Below are 20077 nucleotides of genomic sequence, written 5' to 3'. Positions count from 1 at the left end.
AGAGTTGGCCTTTATAAGTAATTGTGGGAGTATATCATAAAAAAGAGTAACATTCTAGTGGAATGCCTCTCAAGAGGTACTCCAAATATTCCAGAAAAGTAATCAAAACAACCCCCCCAAAAACAGATTTAATTATTGTTGTTTTAATTGGCGTAGTGTTGGCTGATGGCTTGGAGAGTAGAATGTGGAGTTATGAAAACAAACGAAGCTTAAGAAATGAAGCAAAGGATTTCCTCTAAAACCAGATTTAAACTACAAATTACATGGGAACCTAGTAGCTAGATTTTGTCTATTAAAGTTAATGCACATTGCACCACCATCAGCAACAGTGCAACGAATTTTAACTAAAGGATTATCAATTTTAAGTCAATAATAATAGAACAAAATATAATAGGCAAGGGGGGGAATTAAACATTTTACATGGATCTAGATGCAGATATACATATTTAATTTCAAGGCTTTATTCACCAGAAGGTTGCAAGGGAACTATACCCAGCCAAGCTGACATTTTGTTTGGGGCTGGTTTTTTTTTTTTTTTTTTGGTTGAGAGCTGAGGTTCAAATCCAGACACAGTTAAACCAATGCTCTGTAAATAATTACCAGAGGCAGCTGAAGTGGGAGAAGTCCATCTGATTAGAACAGATGGACACTCTTTATCAAACACAACACTGATAGCGATTTCATCACTTAGATGGCCAAGATTCGAGCTCAGTTTCTTTGTGAATTTAAATCCTTTAGGGTTTCAAGCAGCACTTGGTGATGTAATGATTGTGGGTACCCAATTAGAAATGTGCACAGTTAAAATGTGAATGCTGAAAGCTAGCAAAAGGGTCATACAGAAACGAAGGAGATGGATTCTGGTCTACTCTTGGGGTTTATGAGAAGAAGAATACCTGCCATTGTCTATATCAAATACGAATTAAACCTTTACTGTAAACATGTGTAAGAGCAACTCTCCCGCATGTGGTGTACATTATATGGGAGCACTGAAGATGACTCAGGTGTCTGAACGTAAGCAGTACCTTTTTCAGAGGAATCCTGGCTAACGCCAGTGGTACTTTAGGGGCTGAGAATTTGGCAGTTTTAACACTCTGATTATATACTTATTCTTTCCATGGGTCTATTTTCAAGCTGTATATTTGATCCTGAATGTAATGAAGCAGATTATTTCAAACTGAGTTGATAGAAGAGAAAATCCAACTTTATGTCAAATGTCCTGAATTTTTTAGATTTATAGATAGGTTACTTCCTATGAAGTAATAACAATAAAGTAAATAACAACAACAATATCACAATTGCTCTATTCTTCCTTGTATTGCATCAGGAATCCACTTTTTCAGAGCAAAACAGCCAACAAGTCATACCCAGGGGCATCAGAAAATAATACTTCTTGTCTCTTTGTTCTGTGTCACCCTATCCCCTGCCCCTGCCATTGCTAACATATTACTGACAATGTGTGCTTCTGGGATTGGAATTCCTATATTTCCTGTACTTATCAATATCACTTTGAACTGTTCCAGCCCTTTGCTTATATTAGTTTATTTAACCTCTTACAGGAAAAGAGATGTGATATGCATGGGTGGCTCCTCAGCTAAGCCAGCTCCAGCTGGCTGAACTAAAATTAGACTCAAGTAGTTTAGGCAGTGCTATATCCCCACAGCCCTGTGTTGCTGGTGCATGCAGAAGTTTAGAGAGAGCATCCTTTACTCTTGTTGTGCACTTGGAAACAGTGAGTGAAGTTGGGTGAGTTAAGAGGAGGAAACCATTGTACATCAGTAAATTCCTAGGTGGTGCCATTTGTACGTAGGGATAGACGAACAGACCTGGCTCTTCAGTGACTATGATCAGTGCAGAGTATTCCCTTTAAAACTGCCCTCATTGTTCAAAAGCCCAGAGGCCTGCAGCTACAGAATAATAGCCCGGCTGCTACCATTTTCTGAAAAGGTCCAGAGTTTGGGTTAATAGTGTCTTCAAAATAAATCATGTCTACATGAAACCCTGTAGACCCAGTGCTAATAGAATTTCACTAAAAGGTTAATTAGCATGCCCCCTTTTTAAGTGTATGATCTTGGGCGAGCCACTTAATCCATCTGAAACTTAATTTTCTCTTTTATAAAGTGTGAGAGTTGGACTAGCTGATCTATATTTTCCCATAAAGCTTTAAAATTAGGTAATTCTAATTAAAATACATGCAAAAACCTTTGACATGTTTTGAATAGGAGGGCTTCCAGAAATGGCTAAAGCAGCATGAACAGTGGGCCCTAAGTTCTCCACATGACCGCTCCACTTTCAACTTCTCACCTGCTGTTTGAGAACTTCCATTTCTGTTCTCATCTCCTCATGGCTGCACTCCATTTCAGACTTCCCCAAACAGTCCTCAGGAGATGAAGAACACTCCATTTTCAAGGCATCCTGAAGAGCCTGTGTTATAAGATAAGCACACTGTTGACCTGAGAGTTGCCACATCATATGAATTTCTCTACAATTCTTACAGTCATCTCAAATGCACTCATAAGGTAGAATTTCATTTTTAATGCTACTTTCATCACTGAGTAACTTTCTTCATAAATGCATTTTTTTCAGAATTTCCGTCTTTTCTCCATGATGGTGCTTATGTTATTCAACTCTCATTGTTACTTGAGAAGGCTTTGGTGTTAGAGCCCCTTCCACCTAGCCAACCATGAGTGGAAAACAGATACATAGCCTTTCTCTAGAGTCTGCTTCAGTCAAATATATGCTCCATCAGTAAGGCTCAAACTTCAGGGAGCATCAGAATCACCTGGAGAGGTAGCAAACATGCCCACGCCTGGGCATTGCCTCCAAGGATCCTGAATCAGTATACCTGGAAGCAGGGTCTGAGAATCTGCATTCCTCAAAAGCTGATGCTCCTGCTCTCAGATGACATTTTTAAAAAGAATATCTTCATTGAAGTACAATTGTTTTACAATGGTGTGTTACTTTCTGCTTATAACAAAGTGAATCAGCTATACATATACATATATCCTTATTAGATGACATTTTGAATAATATATTTCTGCTATATAACCACGTCCCTTACAGGAGAGAGGGAAACTCACATAAATGGGAACCCAGGCAGATTCATTATCCATTGTTGTACGGTTCTGCTCTGTACTCCTTCAGCATAACATGCCTTGGCCCAGACACAGTCATATTTATTCTCCAATAAAACACCCATTAACCCACTAGAGGGTGGAGAGAGTGCTCTCCTTTCTTGACATGTAGTACAACTTGGTGTTTTCACCATGGGGTGAGGAAGTGAAGCAAATAAGAGACACTTAGATTTGCCAACCAGATCATCATCCTTACTCATAATTCCATGGCACTCTTACATATACTATACTTTTTCAGATTATATGAAAGACATTGTCTCTATTCTGAAGACTCTTGGCTCATGATGAGTTAAATAAAACGGCCACCAAAAATTGTGACAGACATACCTCATCCTGTTGTGGCCTCAGAGCCCACACACAATATGACTACTTGCTCATTATCAAATGAGTCCTCTATACAAATAGAAAAGGTTCACTTCCAAATCTCCAAGACTTTACTGCTTCTGTATTTCTTTAGTAGCTTCAGTGGTGTTCATTTGATGATTCTATCAGTAACTCACTTCCCTGCATTACTATACAATATGGTCATAAGGATAGAAAAGAAAAGCAAATTTAAGGTCTTAAATATGCATAGTTAAGATTAGAAATTTCCTAATAGAATGTCTTATAGTTTAGCCTGATGTAAATATCATTTTTCAGGAAGTTGTAAGAAAAACAAGAACTTTTTTCTTCCTCCAAGAATTATTAGACAACAGAAGTTGTTTAATAATTTATGTTTTGTTAGAATTTATTGCTAAGCTACATAGTTCTAGGTATTATCATAATAGTTATATTTTTAAAAAATGTGTCACTAGTAATAGAATCTAGGGTGGGGTGAGCCAAGTGAGTCAAGATAATCAAATATGCTGGTTCTATATCCTACAGCTATGAATAGACTACTTTTGTAGGTCTTGTAATATTTGAATTTTCTGATCTACCTTTCATGCTATTCAGACCTCTAGAAATTTTCCAAATGAGTCATAAATGAAAGGTGAGTCTAGTAGACATTTATTCCATCTTGGGATTTTCCAACTTCCTTGAACAAACACCTGTAACCTACTCTAGAGCAGCAGTTTACCATAAGCACAGATATACTAAACAGATCTACCCATCTCACAATGGCAAGATGTCAGACACATCAATTTTGCCCATGGGTGGCCCTGGTTGACTAGCCTCAGGTAATTTCTCTCACTTTGATCAAACATCTGGCTTCTCTGTCAAGAACCTGATGAAAACAATGCCCTTAGGTATCTCCCTCAAAGCAAATAAGTAAAATTCAGTACACATAGTTGTGTGAACTTCTGAAAACCATATGTTAATTCCTAAGGTGACATGCTACCAATTTCTGCTGAGACTGGGTCAGAGGCAGTGGGTTTGTGCAAGCAGGGTGGACCCCAAATTTCCATGCTGTGATGAATGGTGTGCACAATTAGCTACCCAAATCATCATTTTGAGTAACTTCTATTTATTACAGTGGTAAAAGAGAACAGAAGAAAAATCTATACTGTAAAATAATAATTTCTTACATTTCATTAGACACTAATACTAAATGAGAAAAAACCTAAATGAGAAAAAAATCTCTTTGCACTAAGTAAGAAAAAATGAGAAAAAAAAAATCTCTTTGTAGCTCACCACTTTCTATCTATGTTTTTAAAGTGACAGTTGAAGGTATAGATGTGTGAGATGAAATCTTTTCTGGCTTAAAGTACTTTTATTTTTTCTTACTACTCATAAGTAATGTGTTGTTCCTATTAAAGCATGAATCTCAGGGCCAAAATTGGCTACTGAACATATTATGTACCAGCAAATTACATTAATTAGTTAATTCATCCATTCATCCAGTCAACAAATATTTAAGAACATATTATGAGCAAGGCCCTGTTCTAGGCACTTGGAATGTAGCAGTGAACAAAATAGAGAAACTCAGGGCCCCATTATGACTGTTGTCTTTGTGAGTCCCTTCCTCCAAATAAATATGTAGTAAAATTATACATTATAATTGCATTCTTACAAAGATGAATATGTTAATATTAATAGGAAAATGTTTTTTCAACCTCATACTTTAGTTTTTTTCCTCTGACTTTAAGAGAAATTAAGCATATTAATGGGCCACTATAAGTATTGTGGGCCCTCAATACTGTGTCCACCTTGCCTAGGAGAGAAGTCTGCCCTGCAAATATCCTGCCCACATGGAGCTTACAATCAAGAGTGGGAGACAGGAAACAATGAAGATAATATATATGAGACATTATGCATATACTAGAATGCAATGAGTTCCAAGGAAATATTAAAACAGGAAATATTAGAAGTGGAGTGTGTAATTTTAATTAAGATAACCAGAAAAATCCTCTTTGAGAAGATGACAAGCTCTGAATTTTACTCAAATTAATTTTTCTCATTGAGATTTTATGATTAAATCATGAGTTTTAAAGTTTTTACTAATTTAAAAAAATTTTCTATAAACACACCTACACAAAAATGAAGGTTATACATGGGTTTGAGTAAAAAACAGAGTTCTTGGCTGTTTTAATTTCTACAGGCTTTATATCCTTGTGCCTACATTTATAGAAATAGAGAACAGAAGAAAACTGATAAGTAATAACATATCAAAAATGGGAGAGATTTCAAATATAATCTCAATTAATGTCAGTTCCTCTAATTCATTTGCGAAGGATTTCCAGCAGTGATTAAGACAGAAAATTCATTTGCCCTGAATTTGTATCTCTGAACATTGTTTTTCTCTCTTAAACGACAGATAAGTACATTGTTTACGAAGTCAATCTCCAATTTCTCATTTTCTCCTGAATAATAACTTGCCCCATAAACAGATCAAACATAGCATCACATTTGTAAAGCACCATGTCAACCATACAGGCATATAGTTAACACTTTGGGGATATTTAAGTTACACCTCTGAACACTACTTAACTACAAGATGGCACACGGTCCCAAAGGCAAGCACTGAGCACGTGTTTAAGGCCAGTCAACCACCTACTCTTTTTTTAGAAGATAATTTCTGTTACTTTGGTCAAGAAATACCTAGCCTGAGAGATGACCATCTCAACTCAACCATGTACTACAAGTATTACTATGGTCCACATACGACGTGGCTCTTGAAAAAGTCAACAGCAAAGGATTTAATTTTTTTCCCTGAACAAGTCAGCGATCCCTCCCCCCAAGAGAATTAAGGTTTAGTCCATTAAAACAACACACACACACACACACACACACACACACACACATGTCGTCTTTTTGCAGCAATTCACAGGTAGCTCCTTTGAATAGTTGTTGGAGCAAAGGCATTAAATCACCAGCATTTTCTTAATAGACCTACACAGTACTCCCCAAGCCCCCATTAAAGGTGAGTTTTAGGCTTATTCTCAGGAAGGCCGCCATCTCATTTTTGGATTTGGCATTTAGCCTGCTTCCATATAGTCTGTATTACACTCAGCAGCTCCACAGTGATGATTTTAAAGAGCAGCCTGTTTTCCTCAGGAAACTTTTGCGGTTGACCAAGAGATAACGCTACTATTCGCAAACACCCACTTGCTTTATGTGGTTCTTTGAACTACCAAAAAAAAGTTCTTACTCTCTTCTATACTTTCTCCTTATCTCTTTCTTTAATGACAATCCTTTGCAGAGACATGAATTCCCAAAAAAATTCTTAGCCAAGTATGGCTGAACGAAGCAGATAGGAGTGATTTATGCAGTTACAGAGACCTCCGTGCAAGCCCCCGAGACTGAGCTGCATTGCAGTGTGGATTTTGCTGTGAGCCTCAGCCCAGAAAGTGCTCTTTATACAGAAACCTCTCATTTGATCTCTCCAGCTTCACCTGGCCTGATACCTTATTGAGGCGTTTTATTTCACATTCAAAATGTTGTTTCTTCTGGTTCGCGAGAGCGTTTTTTTCCTTCAAAAGCTTATTCTCTCTCTTCAATTCATGTAATTCTTCATTTAGGCTCTCCTTTTCCTTCTGAAGTAGAAAGCAAGAAAACAAATTCAAAATCAATAAAATTCAGATGAGATATTGTAGGAATACTTCTGAAATAAAAAACAAACAAACAAACAAAAAACAGGACCTGCTAGATTTTCACTTAACATTCCATTTGAGCAATAATCTCTGGGTGGAGGTCAGGATGAGGATAGAAGAAATCTTTATGTTATCCTTACTGCTACTAAGTTTTGTGACCCCAGAACAAGCTATCAAAATCCCCACTCCTCACTTTCAAGGGTCAAATGGGTCTGCAGAAAAAGGTACTTGCTATGCACTCTTACAAGGTGATGAAAGAGTGACTCACTAAAAATAACTGAAAGTTCTAATATGCAAAGTGTCATTGCAACAAAAAATACCAAATATCTCAAAGCCCAATCCTGCATCATTCAGGGCTGGTGAGAGACAAAGAAGAGGATAAAAGGTAAAACCTCAGGCAACAAGACATTTCACCACAGATAATTATTCAGAGCACTGTATTGTTCTGATGATTACTTTTAAAAGGTAGAGATGAGCTAGTCCAACTGACATCACTCCTCCACTTTTCAGATCACCTTCAAGGAATCCAGTGTTTTAAGTAACTGAAGCAAGGTCAGTGGCTTAGACAATAACAGGCTCTGGATTCAGACAACATCTGCCTCCTATCTCTTAATTTTATATTCTGGACAGTAAACTTTTTGTGGAGTGAATTGAATTTTTAATGAGACTGCAGTTTTAACCCCGTAAAATAAACATTCTGGAATTTAGGTAAATCAAGATGAGGAAATAGCGAAGATATACGTTAAAGTATATTATTTTAATAGCTAATAGTTCCCATCACAATGATTAAAGAAATCTACTTTAGGTGAGTTGTTTTCTTTAAAAGTGAAAACACTTCTCTTTGCCTTTGTTTAAACAGAAGAGGTCCATGTGTACACATAGAAAATGTACCAATCTTTTTCTAACTTAGCATAGTTTAAGAGAAAATTATTTCCACAAGAAGATGGTCCCAACTGCATAGGGAAAAAATTACCATGATTCCTGTGTTGCATGTAAATGGAACCGAAAGGGACTCTTATCTTACGTGGCAGAAAGGGAGTTGCTAAGCAAGGAAGGGAACTTGAACTGATGATGTCTGCACTGATTTGTGACATTGCCTTAAGATTTGTGCACGTTTTAAAATACAGCTGCTGCATCATAATATTAGTCACAAGACTTCACCTGAGAAAATCTACCCTTCTCGTTCTTTCCTAACATGCCTGAAAAAAATGAGAGGCCATTAGAGCTCAAGGGCCTCCTCCCATTTTCTATAAATCCATGAAGTCCCATAACTAAAAGTAAAACCGGGAGTCTATTTTAAGAGAGGCCATCGCCTCAATGGCCACCTTCTAGTTCTCAGGAGGATTAAAGGGGCCTTCCAATCTGGAGACTGGGCTCAAGTCCCATTTTTCCATGTGCTACATTATCGACATTAAGTCATCTAAGCCTTACGTCTCAGCCTTCTCATCTCTAAAACGGCAAAAATAAAAGTTTCCTCACAGATGGGCTGAGGATGTTAAATGAGACGATGAGGGTGAGATACTTTTCAAAAATGTTATATTTTTAAGATGACAAAAGTAATACTTATGTGTAAAGCTCTCTGTAAGCTGAAAAGCAGCTGTACAAATACAAGGAATTGTCATATTATCAACACTGGTAATAAAAATGATCAGTATGAATAAAAGCAAAAACGCAAAATGAATTTTCTCCTAGGCTGCAATGTCGGAGAAAGATACCCCAAAGCCCTGGCTCAGTTCTCCCCGCGGGTGGAGCCGGGCAAATTAAGGTCTGCCTGTTTGCGCGACAAAGAAGGAAGTGAGCCGGGCACCTCCCGCCTTCTGATTCTAGAGAAGTGGCCCCTATTTTTGGCTCTGGGGACTTGCGTAACCCGTACACCCTTGCCCATCGGTCACCACTCTGCAGAGGGTTGATTTGAATTAACGGTTGGTTCTCAACCGTCTGGAGGCAGGGGACCCCCCCCTACCCGCTACCGCGCGCTCCTGGGGGCGGGGAGGTCGCTCCCCGATCCCCGCCCACCTCCTCGCGCTGCTGCAGGTCGCTCTCCCTCTGGCTCTGCTGCAGCGCCTTCTCCAGCGTGCCTAGGAAGCTTTCTGCGGCGTCCAGTTTCGTTTTCAGCCCTGCGACCTGTAGAAGTGGTTCACAGACAGCTGCAGACACCTCGCCTGAAGCCCACAACCCCCTGGATTTATTCCCAGCCTAAGCACCCGGGGACAGAACTGGCTCAGTCTTGGGCATCCCCTAGGGAGTGGCTCTTCTTTCCACCGCCCCAAACCAAGATCGGGTCTTTTGCTTTTAAAAAGAAGTTTCCTCTACAAGAAAAAAAAGCAAACACCAAAACGGCCTCCAGCCTCCTTTCTCTAGACCACACCACTTTCGAGGAAATAAACCCGTAGACCTTACGGGAGCCTTCTAGGCTTGTCATTCTATCCTCAGCTTGCAAGGTGTGCCTCATCTGATCTGAAAAGGACAGCGAAGGATAGGGGATAAGTGAATATGCCTACCTTGCCGAAAAAAAGACATGACCTTTAACTCATCAGTAACCTGCAGCATTTGACCTGCTACTAAATGCCAAATTAGTCGTCTGAGTGACAAGGGTCCAGTGAGAAAAGCCTTAGGGACAGGCACTTGATCAAAATGGGAACTGTGACCATTGTTAACCCTGGGTCTTCATGCAGCTGCAAGCCATTCAGGAAGGCAGCTTAAACAATTTTCTCTGGGATCATGTGCTTTAAAATTTGGAGATCCCAAAGCTGTCCAGACTGAATATTGTAAGGTGGCTTGACCATGGCCTGGTGTAGTGAAACGTTATCCTGCTCTTTCCAAATTTAATACTCTGAGTATCAAAATGAGGAAGAAAAGAGCAATACTAATGTATTACTCACTTGTGGTCAAGTTTCTTGATTCTGAATTATTTTGGAGAGTTTACCTTCTCTTTCCTCTCTTTTAGAACATGGAATGGTTTTAAATTATAAACTGACTTTTACCCTTTAAAATATATTTCCTCCCCCAAAAATTCTTTCTCACCAAAGCAAAAGTGTCTTGACAGAGAACATGCTTTGGAGAGAAGGGATTCCCCACTTCCCCTCACACTTTCGCTGTTAACACTGTTTGTCTCTTTTTCTGTGGAAAACAGCTTATGCTATAACGAATTAGAGAAGTAGCCTTGCATAAAAATATGAACTTTAAGCCATTTCTCACCTCACATATAACCTTGTGTTTTTATGGCTGCTAGTAACAAAGCTGAGGCCAGGATACTGTGTGAGCTATGATAAATGTGGGCAAGAACTCTAGAGACAGCACTGGGGGCTATATTTAGTACCTTTCTTTTGCCATGCTTAAGACAATTCACTGACACATTCCTTCGTTCATTAATCTTCAGTACGGAGAGGCCAATAATGCACTCAGCACCCTCCCCCTCATCATTTTACAACAGACAGCTGGCTACCCACAAATCTCCTGTAGTTGAAATCAATGAGAATCTTCACATACTTGTCTCCCCCAGATTACCGATCGAAAGCAAATACCAAACAGAGAGGTGTTTACCTTTCTTTCATATAACTCTTTCATGCTTCTAAATTGCTGATCCCATTGCTGGTTAACTTCCAGGAGCTGAAATGATTAAAGTTTGGTAAAGCAACAAAGGATTTTGCCCATTTGGAAATTTAGCCAAAATGAAATCACTTTTCGAGGCTACTAAGGCTTTGGAAGCCATGGGTGAAGACAGTATTCCTTCCACCAAGTTCTGGTAGATCTGGGATAAGTTAATTGAACACATTCGCCTTTCATAATTGGTTCACATATGAAAAACTATTAAGCCTTAGGTATATCTTGACTAGCCAGTTGAACAGTTTATTAGCAACTTCTAACTTTGCTTAGTTATTTGAATTTTCATCTTCTTGTTTAATCTAACCAGAATCTGATAAAAAATTGTAAGTATTAATGGTTTTATCTAAGGGTTATTAATATTTATTTGAAGGGCCTTTTTTCAAACCTTTCCATATTTTTATGTGCTTACATTGATTATTATAATGAAATATTTCTTCTAGCTTTTTAAAGGTAGAATTTATATTAAAAAATTCCAAGTTCAATTAACTGATAATCATTTGCTTGCAATACTGTGTTTTTTTTTTTTAAATCGGTACATGATTTGTATTATATACTCAGCTAATGGATAATATCACCTTTTTGAAAGCATAGCTTTTTCAGGGAATAATAGTTTTGTCGTAAGACAATATTTAGAAACAATTTAGGCTGCAAACAATTTGAAAGTTTTAAAACTGTGTGCCAAATAGATGAAAGAAAAAACACTAAGACCTGTTTTCAGTTTTCTTGTAAGGGAAGTCCACAATTTTCCACATTAAGAGAAATTCCAACACCAATAAATATGGGACAGACATGGAGAAGAGTGTCACAATGACTAAAATGTAGCAAGACTTTCTCTCAATAACAAAACAAAATATCTAATCCGGAGTGGCAGTTGTGAGGTAACTCTTATGCTGGAAATAGATATGACTATTTAGTATAAGACTGTATAATATTATTATGTAAAGATCCCTGATCTGTTGTTATTTTAGGGACTAACATTTCTATGCTATGGTAACATTACTCTGCTATAGTTCAGTAATTTTCCAGAAGGGCACACTATTTTATGCAGTATCAAAGAAGGGTAGAGGAAACCATAGAAGAAAACATGAAGGCTCTAGCATAGAAAATGATTTTGAAAAGGAATTACAAAATTGACAACAGAGTGCCAATTGTTAACTTTTTACCTCTTTCTCTGTCAAGGAGAATAAAGAGATTCTAATATTCATTAAACTCAGAAAAACGGAACTCAAAATAATATCCATCACATTCCCAATGACACTTTAAAACAAATTTCTTTTATGATAATGCTTAACCCCTTAACCCCTGTTGGTCAGATGCCCAACTCATGAAGTCATAGCACCTAATCAATGATACAATAAAGCCTCTGACAGTTTGAGTTTCAAGGTGTGTCAAGTGCCCAGCATAAAGGGCACAGATGATAAGCTCACCTAGCCCATGTGGAGGAAATGTCTAAGTTTTGAAAAAAATTAAGATTATAATTATTGGATTTATGGCTTTGTCATTTTTATTCATTTGCACAAGCACTGAGAGACCGAGTAAGAGATATGTAGGTGAATAAGAAAGAAGTATTTGCTCTCAAAATAATGCAGTCCAGTATCCTTAAGATAAATACTATGACCCAATAACAAAAATAAAAGGCACTAGGTGCCTATTTTATTCTCAGCATTAATCCACGGCACATGTTGCTTCAACTAATATTTCAAAATTACCTCTTTTCTCTGTTTTTCCAGGCACCTTATCTTTTGTTCAAGGGAATTTGTTAAGTTCTTTCTTCTCAATGATTGAGTCCACTTAAAAAAAAAAAAAAGAAAAAGAGTGAAACAGAATAGTCTATAAACAGGAGAAATTCTTCTCTTCACAAACTCTCATGTTGTAATTCATAAAAATATTTTAGCAATAATAATGCTCACACCATAGTCCTTCATAGAGACCTGTTGATGAAAAAACTTTCTATTTTAGACTCTTTTATATGAATTAAGTACCAAAATAATTCTCTAATAAATTACAAATGTATCTATATAATGGGCAAGCAAGAAATTAGGGTTTTATGAATTTGGATTTCAATCCTTTTCCAAAAAAATGAAAATTCAGAGTAGAATGTATATAGAAATCAGGTAAGTTTCATGGATATATGTTAGGTATTTACCTGGTAAACATTTCTAAAAAATCATTTTTGTACACATACCCATGATCTGAAGAGTGGCCCTGGCAAAATTCAGAGAAGTGATAGAAACACCAAGAAAAAAAGACCAACACACTACAGTTAAATGGCAACAAATTGATTCTGAAACAATAATACAATAAATTAACTACCTCAATGAACATCATTATGATTATGTTATAGAGGTGGGCATAGATTATCTGGTATTTTGTAATTTTCACCAGCCCTTTGTATAAAGCTACTAGGTGACAAATTTAGATTAATAATAAATCATTGGTATGGTGAAAAATCAACCACCTTTCTTTTCAGTTTTTTTAAAAAAAATATTATTCATTTAAAGAAAGCACAAAAGCTCTGGAAACTGCCTGCCATCTGTCTAAATTGACCATCAACAAAGTTCTTTTAAGTACTGTTTTCTCTGTTTTAATTCAATAGTCTTAAAACCATGCATGGCTGAGTCATATAAGTAATACAATGAATGGGGTGATGAGGGTCGTCCCTAAATCTGCTATTCAGTTTCAGGCTCAATAGCTATTGTGGACCACGAAATTGCTTAAGGGTATTCATGAACAATTAAGAAATATTTTCAAAACATGTTGGTCTTTTCCACAAACGTTACAGGAAATGCTGTTTTGCAATCATCATAGGATTTCAAGGACTTTTTTCATTAGAAATGATTTATAAAACTATTTTGTATCTTTTCTCTATTTACCTTTGTCTCACAATGTTTTAGGATTCGAGGGTATTTTATACCTCTATAGATGCTGTTCTTAGTTTTCTTAGCTACTTCTTATTCAGATCCATGTGTAACTAAGACTGCATTTAAAAAGAGACATTCTTCTGTAGGTCAACACAATCAGAATGATTATACCTGCTTCTGACCTCAAGGTGGTTTAGCCCAGTGCCAGAAGTGACATCAATTTCCAGGTGACAAGCATGTTGGGTCCTGCAATTGAGATTTCCCTTTTTTAGGAAGACTTCCAAGGGATTGGACTTACCCTGGATCAACACAGGCTAAATATTAGGCATCTCTGATTTGGAGAATGCTGTAAGCCAACCCTACTTAGTGTGTCCTGAGCTCTGTGAAGCAGAGGTTTGGTGAGACTGGATTCTAGACCAGTGGTTCTCACCACTAGAGCACATCAGAATCACCCTGGGAGCTTGCTAAACATAGGGCACCCTGAACACTGATCGGAATTTCTGAAAGGGAGCCATAGCACCTCTTTCTTCTTTTTAATAGACTACTTTTTAAAGCAGCTCTAGGTTCACAGAAAAATTGAGTGGAGAGTATAGAGATTTCCCACATACCTATTGCCCCAACAAATGGGTAGTCTTCCCCATTATTGGCATCCCCCATCAGCGTAGTATATTTGTTAATAGATGAGCCTACATTGACACATCATTATCACCCAAATCCACAGTTTACATCAGGGTTCGCTGTTGTACATTCTATGGATTTAGATGAATGTGTAATGACATGTATCTATCATTTGTAGTATCATGGAGAATAGTTTCACCGTCTTAAAAATCCTCTGTGCTCCACCTATTTATCCCACCTCTATTTGTAAATAAATATCACTGATTATCATGAGTTACACTAAAGTTCAAGGTTCCTCCATTCCATACCATGCTTCGGAATATGAATTTTAGGTCCTCAAACAGTCTTTTTTCTATTTGTGATATAGACCAAAAAAAAACCAAAATCTGTGACCAACAAATATTTGTATGACCCTACTTTCTGGGAACCTAGATTAAGAGTAATCAGATAGTATGCATTTTTTTCCATATATAATTTTCTCTGGAAAAGAATTATGAAATATTTTGACCCTTGATTTTCTTATAAATGAGGTATTTTTAAATAACTTTATAAAAATCATTTATAAAATGATTTAGTAAAGGTATTATATCTGCAAGACAAAGAAAGCACAGCAATAGGTATGGCTTATAAGTCAAAAATGTATCACTAGGGATTTATCTGAGGATTAATCAACATTTTACCACCATTCATATGTCTTAGGTGTGCATTAAAATGAAAGAAAATCAATTAAATACAAAGTTTTGGGGAAACTTTTCACTTGTTTTTGCTGTGCTTCCCAGTTGCTAATAAAGGCATAGAAAGATTTTTAGTCACTGGTCCTTCTAAGGGCTCATTTAAGAACATTTATTCCCTATAAAATGTAATCTGTGTTCAAAGTATTTGGACCTTGATTTCTCATTTACCCTAATAACCAGACCAACTTCTAAAAGATCCAAGTTCTGAGACTGCTAAATTAAATACCTAAATGTACCAAAAAGTCTCAGTTTCCTATTATATCTTAGTTATCTCTAAAAAAATCTTTAAGAAAGCACTTTCATTCATTCATTCAATTAGTAAGTATCTGTTGCAGTAACCAGTAACAGAACAATGACTGTGGTATTAATTATGTATATAGAAGTATTTTACCATAGATACTCTATTGCTATAATAGCTTTTATTTCTAACCACACAAATATAATATTCTTTTTACATTTTACATTAAACCAGATTCCTTGAAATCAAGAGCAAAATATGAAACACATAGAATTGAAAAACTGACAGGACAAGATTTTATTTCTCACTTTGTAAAAGAAGAAATGTAGCTCAGAGGTGTCAAAGGAAATGTAACTAGTCACCTAGATATTTTTCCTTTGTTGAATAACATTCTTGAAATATATAGAGCAGATCTTAGCTAAAGAAAGCAAACTAGCCATTTCTACTCTTATTAATCATTTCATAATTCGCCATTAGCAATGCTGTTGATGATATATATGGTCAATTCATCCCCTAGAAATGCGTTCTTACCTCTGCATGCTCAGTAGAACTTTCTGTACCGCTCATTCTAGTTGTGCACTGTAGGAAATGTGCCACGGAAGCTGGTTTTCCTGGAGTCTTGGAGAGCAGAAAGAAAAAAGCAAAGAAAATATCTCTTAATGGTGTATTTTAAAGTCAGAGCAAATATATATATAATTTTAAAAATACCACACAAATAGTTAACTGATGATAGAAAATAATAGCAACAGTTTTTCACTGAAAATGTACAGCAGTGACTCTGTATGTGAATTATACAGAATAAGATTAAAAGCACAGCAAGTGTGATTATAACTTTTCTTCTCTTCCAGATAGGGATTTCCCAGGATGTCTCAAGCTGCAGGCTGTGACTAACACACAAGGCAGATAAGCCTTGCTATGGTATGTAAATTGCCATTCTTCCCTTACTGGCAGTTTCTCCCACTGGAGGAAGAAGTTACCACAGAAAGCCTAGGCAAGCCAAGTCTTTCCTCAGTAGACAAGCTGCCGTAACTTCACTGTATTTCCAGATCAATTAGGTAACTGTTGACTTTTTGACAGCCCAGTTCCTTGCTTCTCTAAGGGAAGGATTTTCTGGCAATGCCTTATACATGTCAGCTTAGCTGTGCAGAATTTAATGAGTCATATGAAATTCTCATGGAACTAAAAAGAAAATAATTCATTACAAAGTTACCGGGTATTGTTCGTAAAACTAATCTTCCGTACTGGCAGGAAGTTTAAACTTGGTTCTCAAGTTTAAAGCCTCAAGACTGTCTTTTCCATAGGTTGTCCACATTTTCTCCATGATCCCATGGAAGTAAAATCTTTGCACTAACATTTAGCTTTAATGAGTTGGCTTGTCGTTTTACAGGGCACTGAGATAATGGAGCACATGATAAGTAGGGCAATTATACTCCAATAAAGATGTTAAAAAAAAAAAAAGCACAGAAAGCAGATGTTTGGAGCTACACAGATGGGCCGTGATAGAGCAGAAGACCTCATTCTTGACTTGGAGGAGAGGGAACAGGAGAAAAGGCAACAATATAGAAAGAAAAGAATGTGTTGCTGAAAGGAGAAAAGGAAGAATTTAGTCAATCACTTAATTTACATTTTTCTTTAGACCTCCCTATTTGATATCCACATATATGTAGGATAAATCCTAAAACTCCTTAAATTCAGATTCTTTAAAAGGGAATGAATGGGTGGCTAAGATTTGGCCCTCCTTTTTCTCCTTTAGATCTTCTACCCATCTCCAATTCTTGGGCTCCAGACGAACTGAATTCCCTCTGCTTCCTGAACTGGTCCCACCCCCTGATATCTGTGGCTCTCTCCACCTGGAGTGTGTGTGTGTGTGTGTGTGTGTGTGTGTGTGTGTGTGTGTGTGTGTTTACTTTCTGCTGGTTTCTTGGTCTGTTCGGGGGGTACACTTGAGTGAAATAGAATGATATTTCCTTAAGGCAACATCCAAAAATACAAGTGGGAATGAAATTGTTCAGAGTTCTAAAGGTAAAACTTATGACTCACATATGATTTGATTTTAGGGAATATAAGCAGGGATTTCCTGGAGACTGACACTTCATCAACAGTAAAATCTACTCATCAGAAAAGAATAAAAAAGACAATAACGTAAAAATATATTTTTTCCCTCCCAATCCCTGCTGCAAATACACACACACACACACACACACACACACATACACACACACAAAACATAATTGTATATGGTTCAAGTTTCCCTTCAGCCTTATTTGTGTATTTGGTAATAATAACCCAGTGGATGTGTTAACACTGACCTAAAGAAATGGTTAGAAAGAACATTTTCTGGCCAGGCACTGTCGTCTTTGGGTCCCCTCTGTATGGGTATCCTGTTGCACATTCATTGTTGTAGCCCATCATGATGTGAGTGATTCTACTGAATGGAAATCCTGTATCTTTGCATTTTTGATTATAATTTTTTTCCCTCTTTTTCTGCTATGGCAGTTTAACAACAAACAGATTTTCTTTTAGCTCCAGAGAGCCATGTGGTGATTTATGAATAAACAATAACTCTTCTGGAGTGTCCCAAGTTCAGTTTGAGAAAAAAGGAATTTGCATTAGTACTGTCCTAGGAATAAACTGGATATTTTCTGTTACATATGCCCTCTTCACCTCACCTCCATCCCTTTCACATATGCTATATACTTTAAGAGTTTGGCTTTTAGTCAAGCTTTGTTTCATGAGAAGTCTAACTAGCTGCAATAACTTTCAGAGAAATGGACATGTCACTCCATGTTTCCAAAGTGATTTTGAAGAGTCCTCATTTCTCAAGTGACTAAAATAATCTCTAGAGGAAAATAACTAACAGAGGGAAATATGGTGAAGTAAAGGACCAAGGAACTACCGGTCAGTGGTCTGTGACTATCATTCCGGTTGATGATAATTCTCTCAAAATTAGTTCAAGAGAGATCATCACATTTCTATACATGCTTGGAGGTGTTCTTTGGCAGGTAAAATAAACATGGCTTTTTCTTTAATATCCATTTAGAATGGGGGTTAAAAAACCTCCTTTGCTTCCTGAATCTATTTGCATAGATTTTTAAGTGTATGTGCTGTCTAGATAGGAGACAGTGTATGTAGTGGTGACTAAACATCTGACTCTAGAGTCCAGTCGTCTGGATTCATATCTCAGCTCTACCTTCACTGCTTGTAAATCTGGGGATGATGCTTAAGGCCCCTAAGTCTCAACTTCCACATTTGTAAACTAAGGATGGTAGAGGTGTCTTCTTCCTGGGGTTGTTGTCTGTGATAATACATAGAAGAGCTTAGATGTTAATAATAATATGACCTTAAAGATAGGGACCATCAATCATTTACACATCACTTACTATGCACATGGCACTAAGTGGGTTCCAAAGGAAAATAAACAAAAGTAACAAAAGTTCCTACTTCTAATGAAATTTACATATCTATAAATAAATATATATATATATATATATATATATATATATATATATATATATATATATATATATATATATATATATATACAGAGAGAGAGAGAGAGAGGTAGAGAGAGAGAGAAATGACTGTAAGAATTCAGAGAGAGCTCATTCAGAGCTTTAATCATTATTGCAGGATTTGGAATATCTGCTGGGCCTTGAAGGCTGGATAGGATTTTCATAGATGGTGAGAACTGAGATATATTATTGTAAGGGGAGCAACTTAAATGAAACAGAGATGGACAAGCCTAAATATGAAGGATTATAGCAAGCTCAGTGTAACTAGAGGGGGGCTCATGTGGTCTATCTAAAGTCGATTTGGATCAAATTGTGAAAGGCTTTTAATTTCAGACTAAGAAATTTTAAGTTTATTGCATAGGTCATGGGGCACTTCTAAAGACCCTTGAGGAAAGGAATTATATGATCAAAGTGGCTTTTTAGTAAAAATAAACCTGGCTATGCACATTATGTACTAAATGGGTTAGACTGACAACTGCAATACCACTTAATAGATATTATCAAAAGTAATATTTGAAATACTTAACATCTCGTGGTAATCAAAATATTTAATAGTCAATTCACCTGGGGCACTCAGAATGAACCACACCTCTGAACTCCAGACACCTATGTTAATTGCCTACTCACCATACCTGTTTGGTTGCTTAATAGGTACCTCCTTATCCACTTATATAAAAGCTATTTCTTGATCTTCCCTCACAAAACTTGTCTTCCTCATCACAATGACAAATTTCATGCTCTGGACTAAGAACTTTGGAGTGATCCTTGACTCCTCTTTTTCCTCACAGCTTATACCCGATCTATCTGAACATTTTTTAGTCTCTCTATAAACATACACAAAAAGGAGAGCAGCATGTTGCCACAAGAGCCTAGAGACTTCCCCGTTTAAGGAGAGAGCGAAATAAAGGTGCAATTTTATAAATTTTCAAAATGGAAACTTTAATGATTACTTCCTGATTTTATTCACATGAAAAAAAATTTTTTTTTTTTTTTTTGGCGATACGCGGGCCTCTCACTGTTGTGGCCTCTCCCGTTGCAGAGAACAGGCGCCGGACGCGCAGGCTCAGCGGCCATGGCTCACGGGCCCAGCCGCTCCGTGGCATGTGGGATCTTCCCGGACTGGGGCACGAACCCGTGTCCCCTGCATCGGCAGGCGGACTCTCAACCACTGGGCCACCAGGGAAGCCCTCACGTGAGAATTCTTAAAAGAGCATCCTGTAGTTACTGACATCTGTCTCTGTGTCAAATCCTAGTTCCATCCTTTACTAGATATGTGACCTTGGGCAAGATGCTTAGCATCTTTCATTGATCAAGCCACCATCATCTCCTACCTGGATTATTGCAATATTATTGCAATGTTCCTTGCT

General features: G+C 37.1%; 1 protein-coding gene across 7 annotated transcripts in view; it reads right to left on the bottom strand.

Moving 5' to 3' along the window:
* The window catches only part of TNIP3 (TNFAIP3 interacting protein 3), a 65620-nt gene extending 49838 nt beyond the window's left edge, over window positions 1-15782 (bottom strand). For 6 of the 7 annotated variants that reach the window (XM_079714072.1, XM_079714067.1, XM_079714071.1 and 3 more), the window contains exons 1-6: window positions 15730-15782; window positions 12457-12537; window positions 10685-10750; window positions 9158-9265; window positions 6956-7084; window positions 2302-2421 (exon numbers count right to left, since the gene is read on the bottom strand). In XM_079714072.1, coding sequence (XP_079570198.1) covers window positions 2302-2421; window positions 6956-7084; window positions 9158-9265; window positions 10685-10750; window positions 12457-12537; window positions 15730-15765 — 540 coding nt within the window. In that variant the 5' untranslated portion in view covers window positions 15766-15782. The remainder of the gene's footprint in view (window positions 1-2301; window positions 2422-6955; window positions 7085-9157; window positions 9266-10684; window positions 10751-12456; window positions 12538-15729) is intronic. The other variant, XM_079714070.1, reaches the window with a different exon arrangement.
* Between the last annotated feature and the right edge of the window lie 4295 nt (window positions 15783-20077).

Source organism: Hyperoodon ampullatus (genome assembly GCF_949752795.1).
Source record: "Hyperoodon ampullatus genome assembly, chromosome: 1".
NCBI classification, from domain to species: domain Eukaryota; kingdom Metazoa; phylum Chordata; class Mammalia; order Artiodactyla; family Ziphiidae; genus Hyperoodon; species Hyperoodon ampullatus.
Note: the sequence above shows the minus strand (reverse complement) of the source record. Positions and strands in the feature narration are given on the sequence as shown.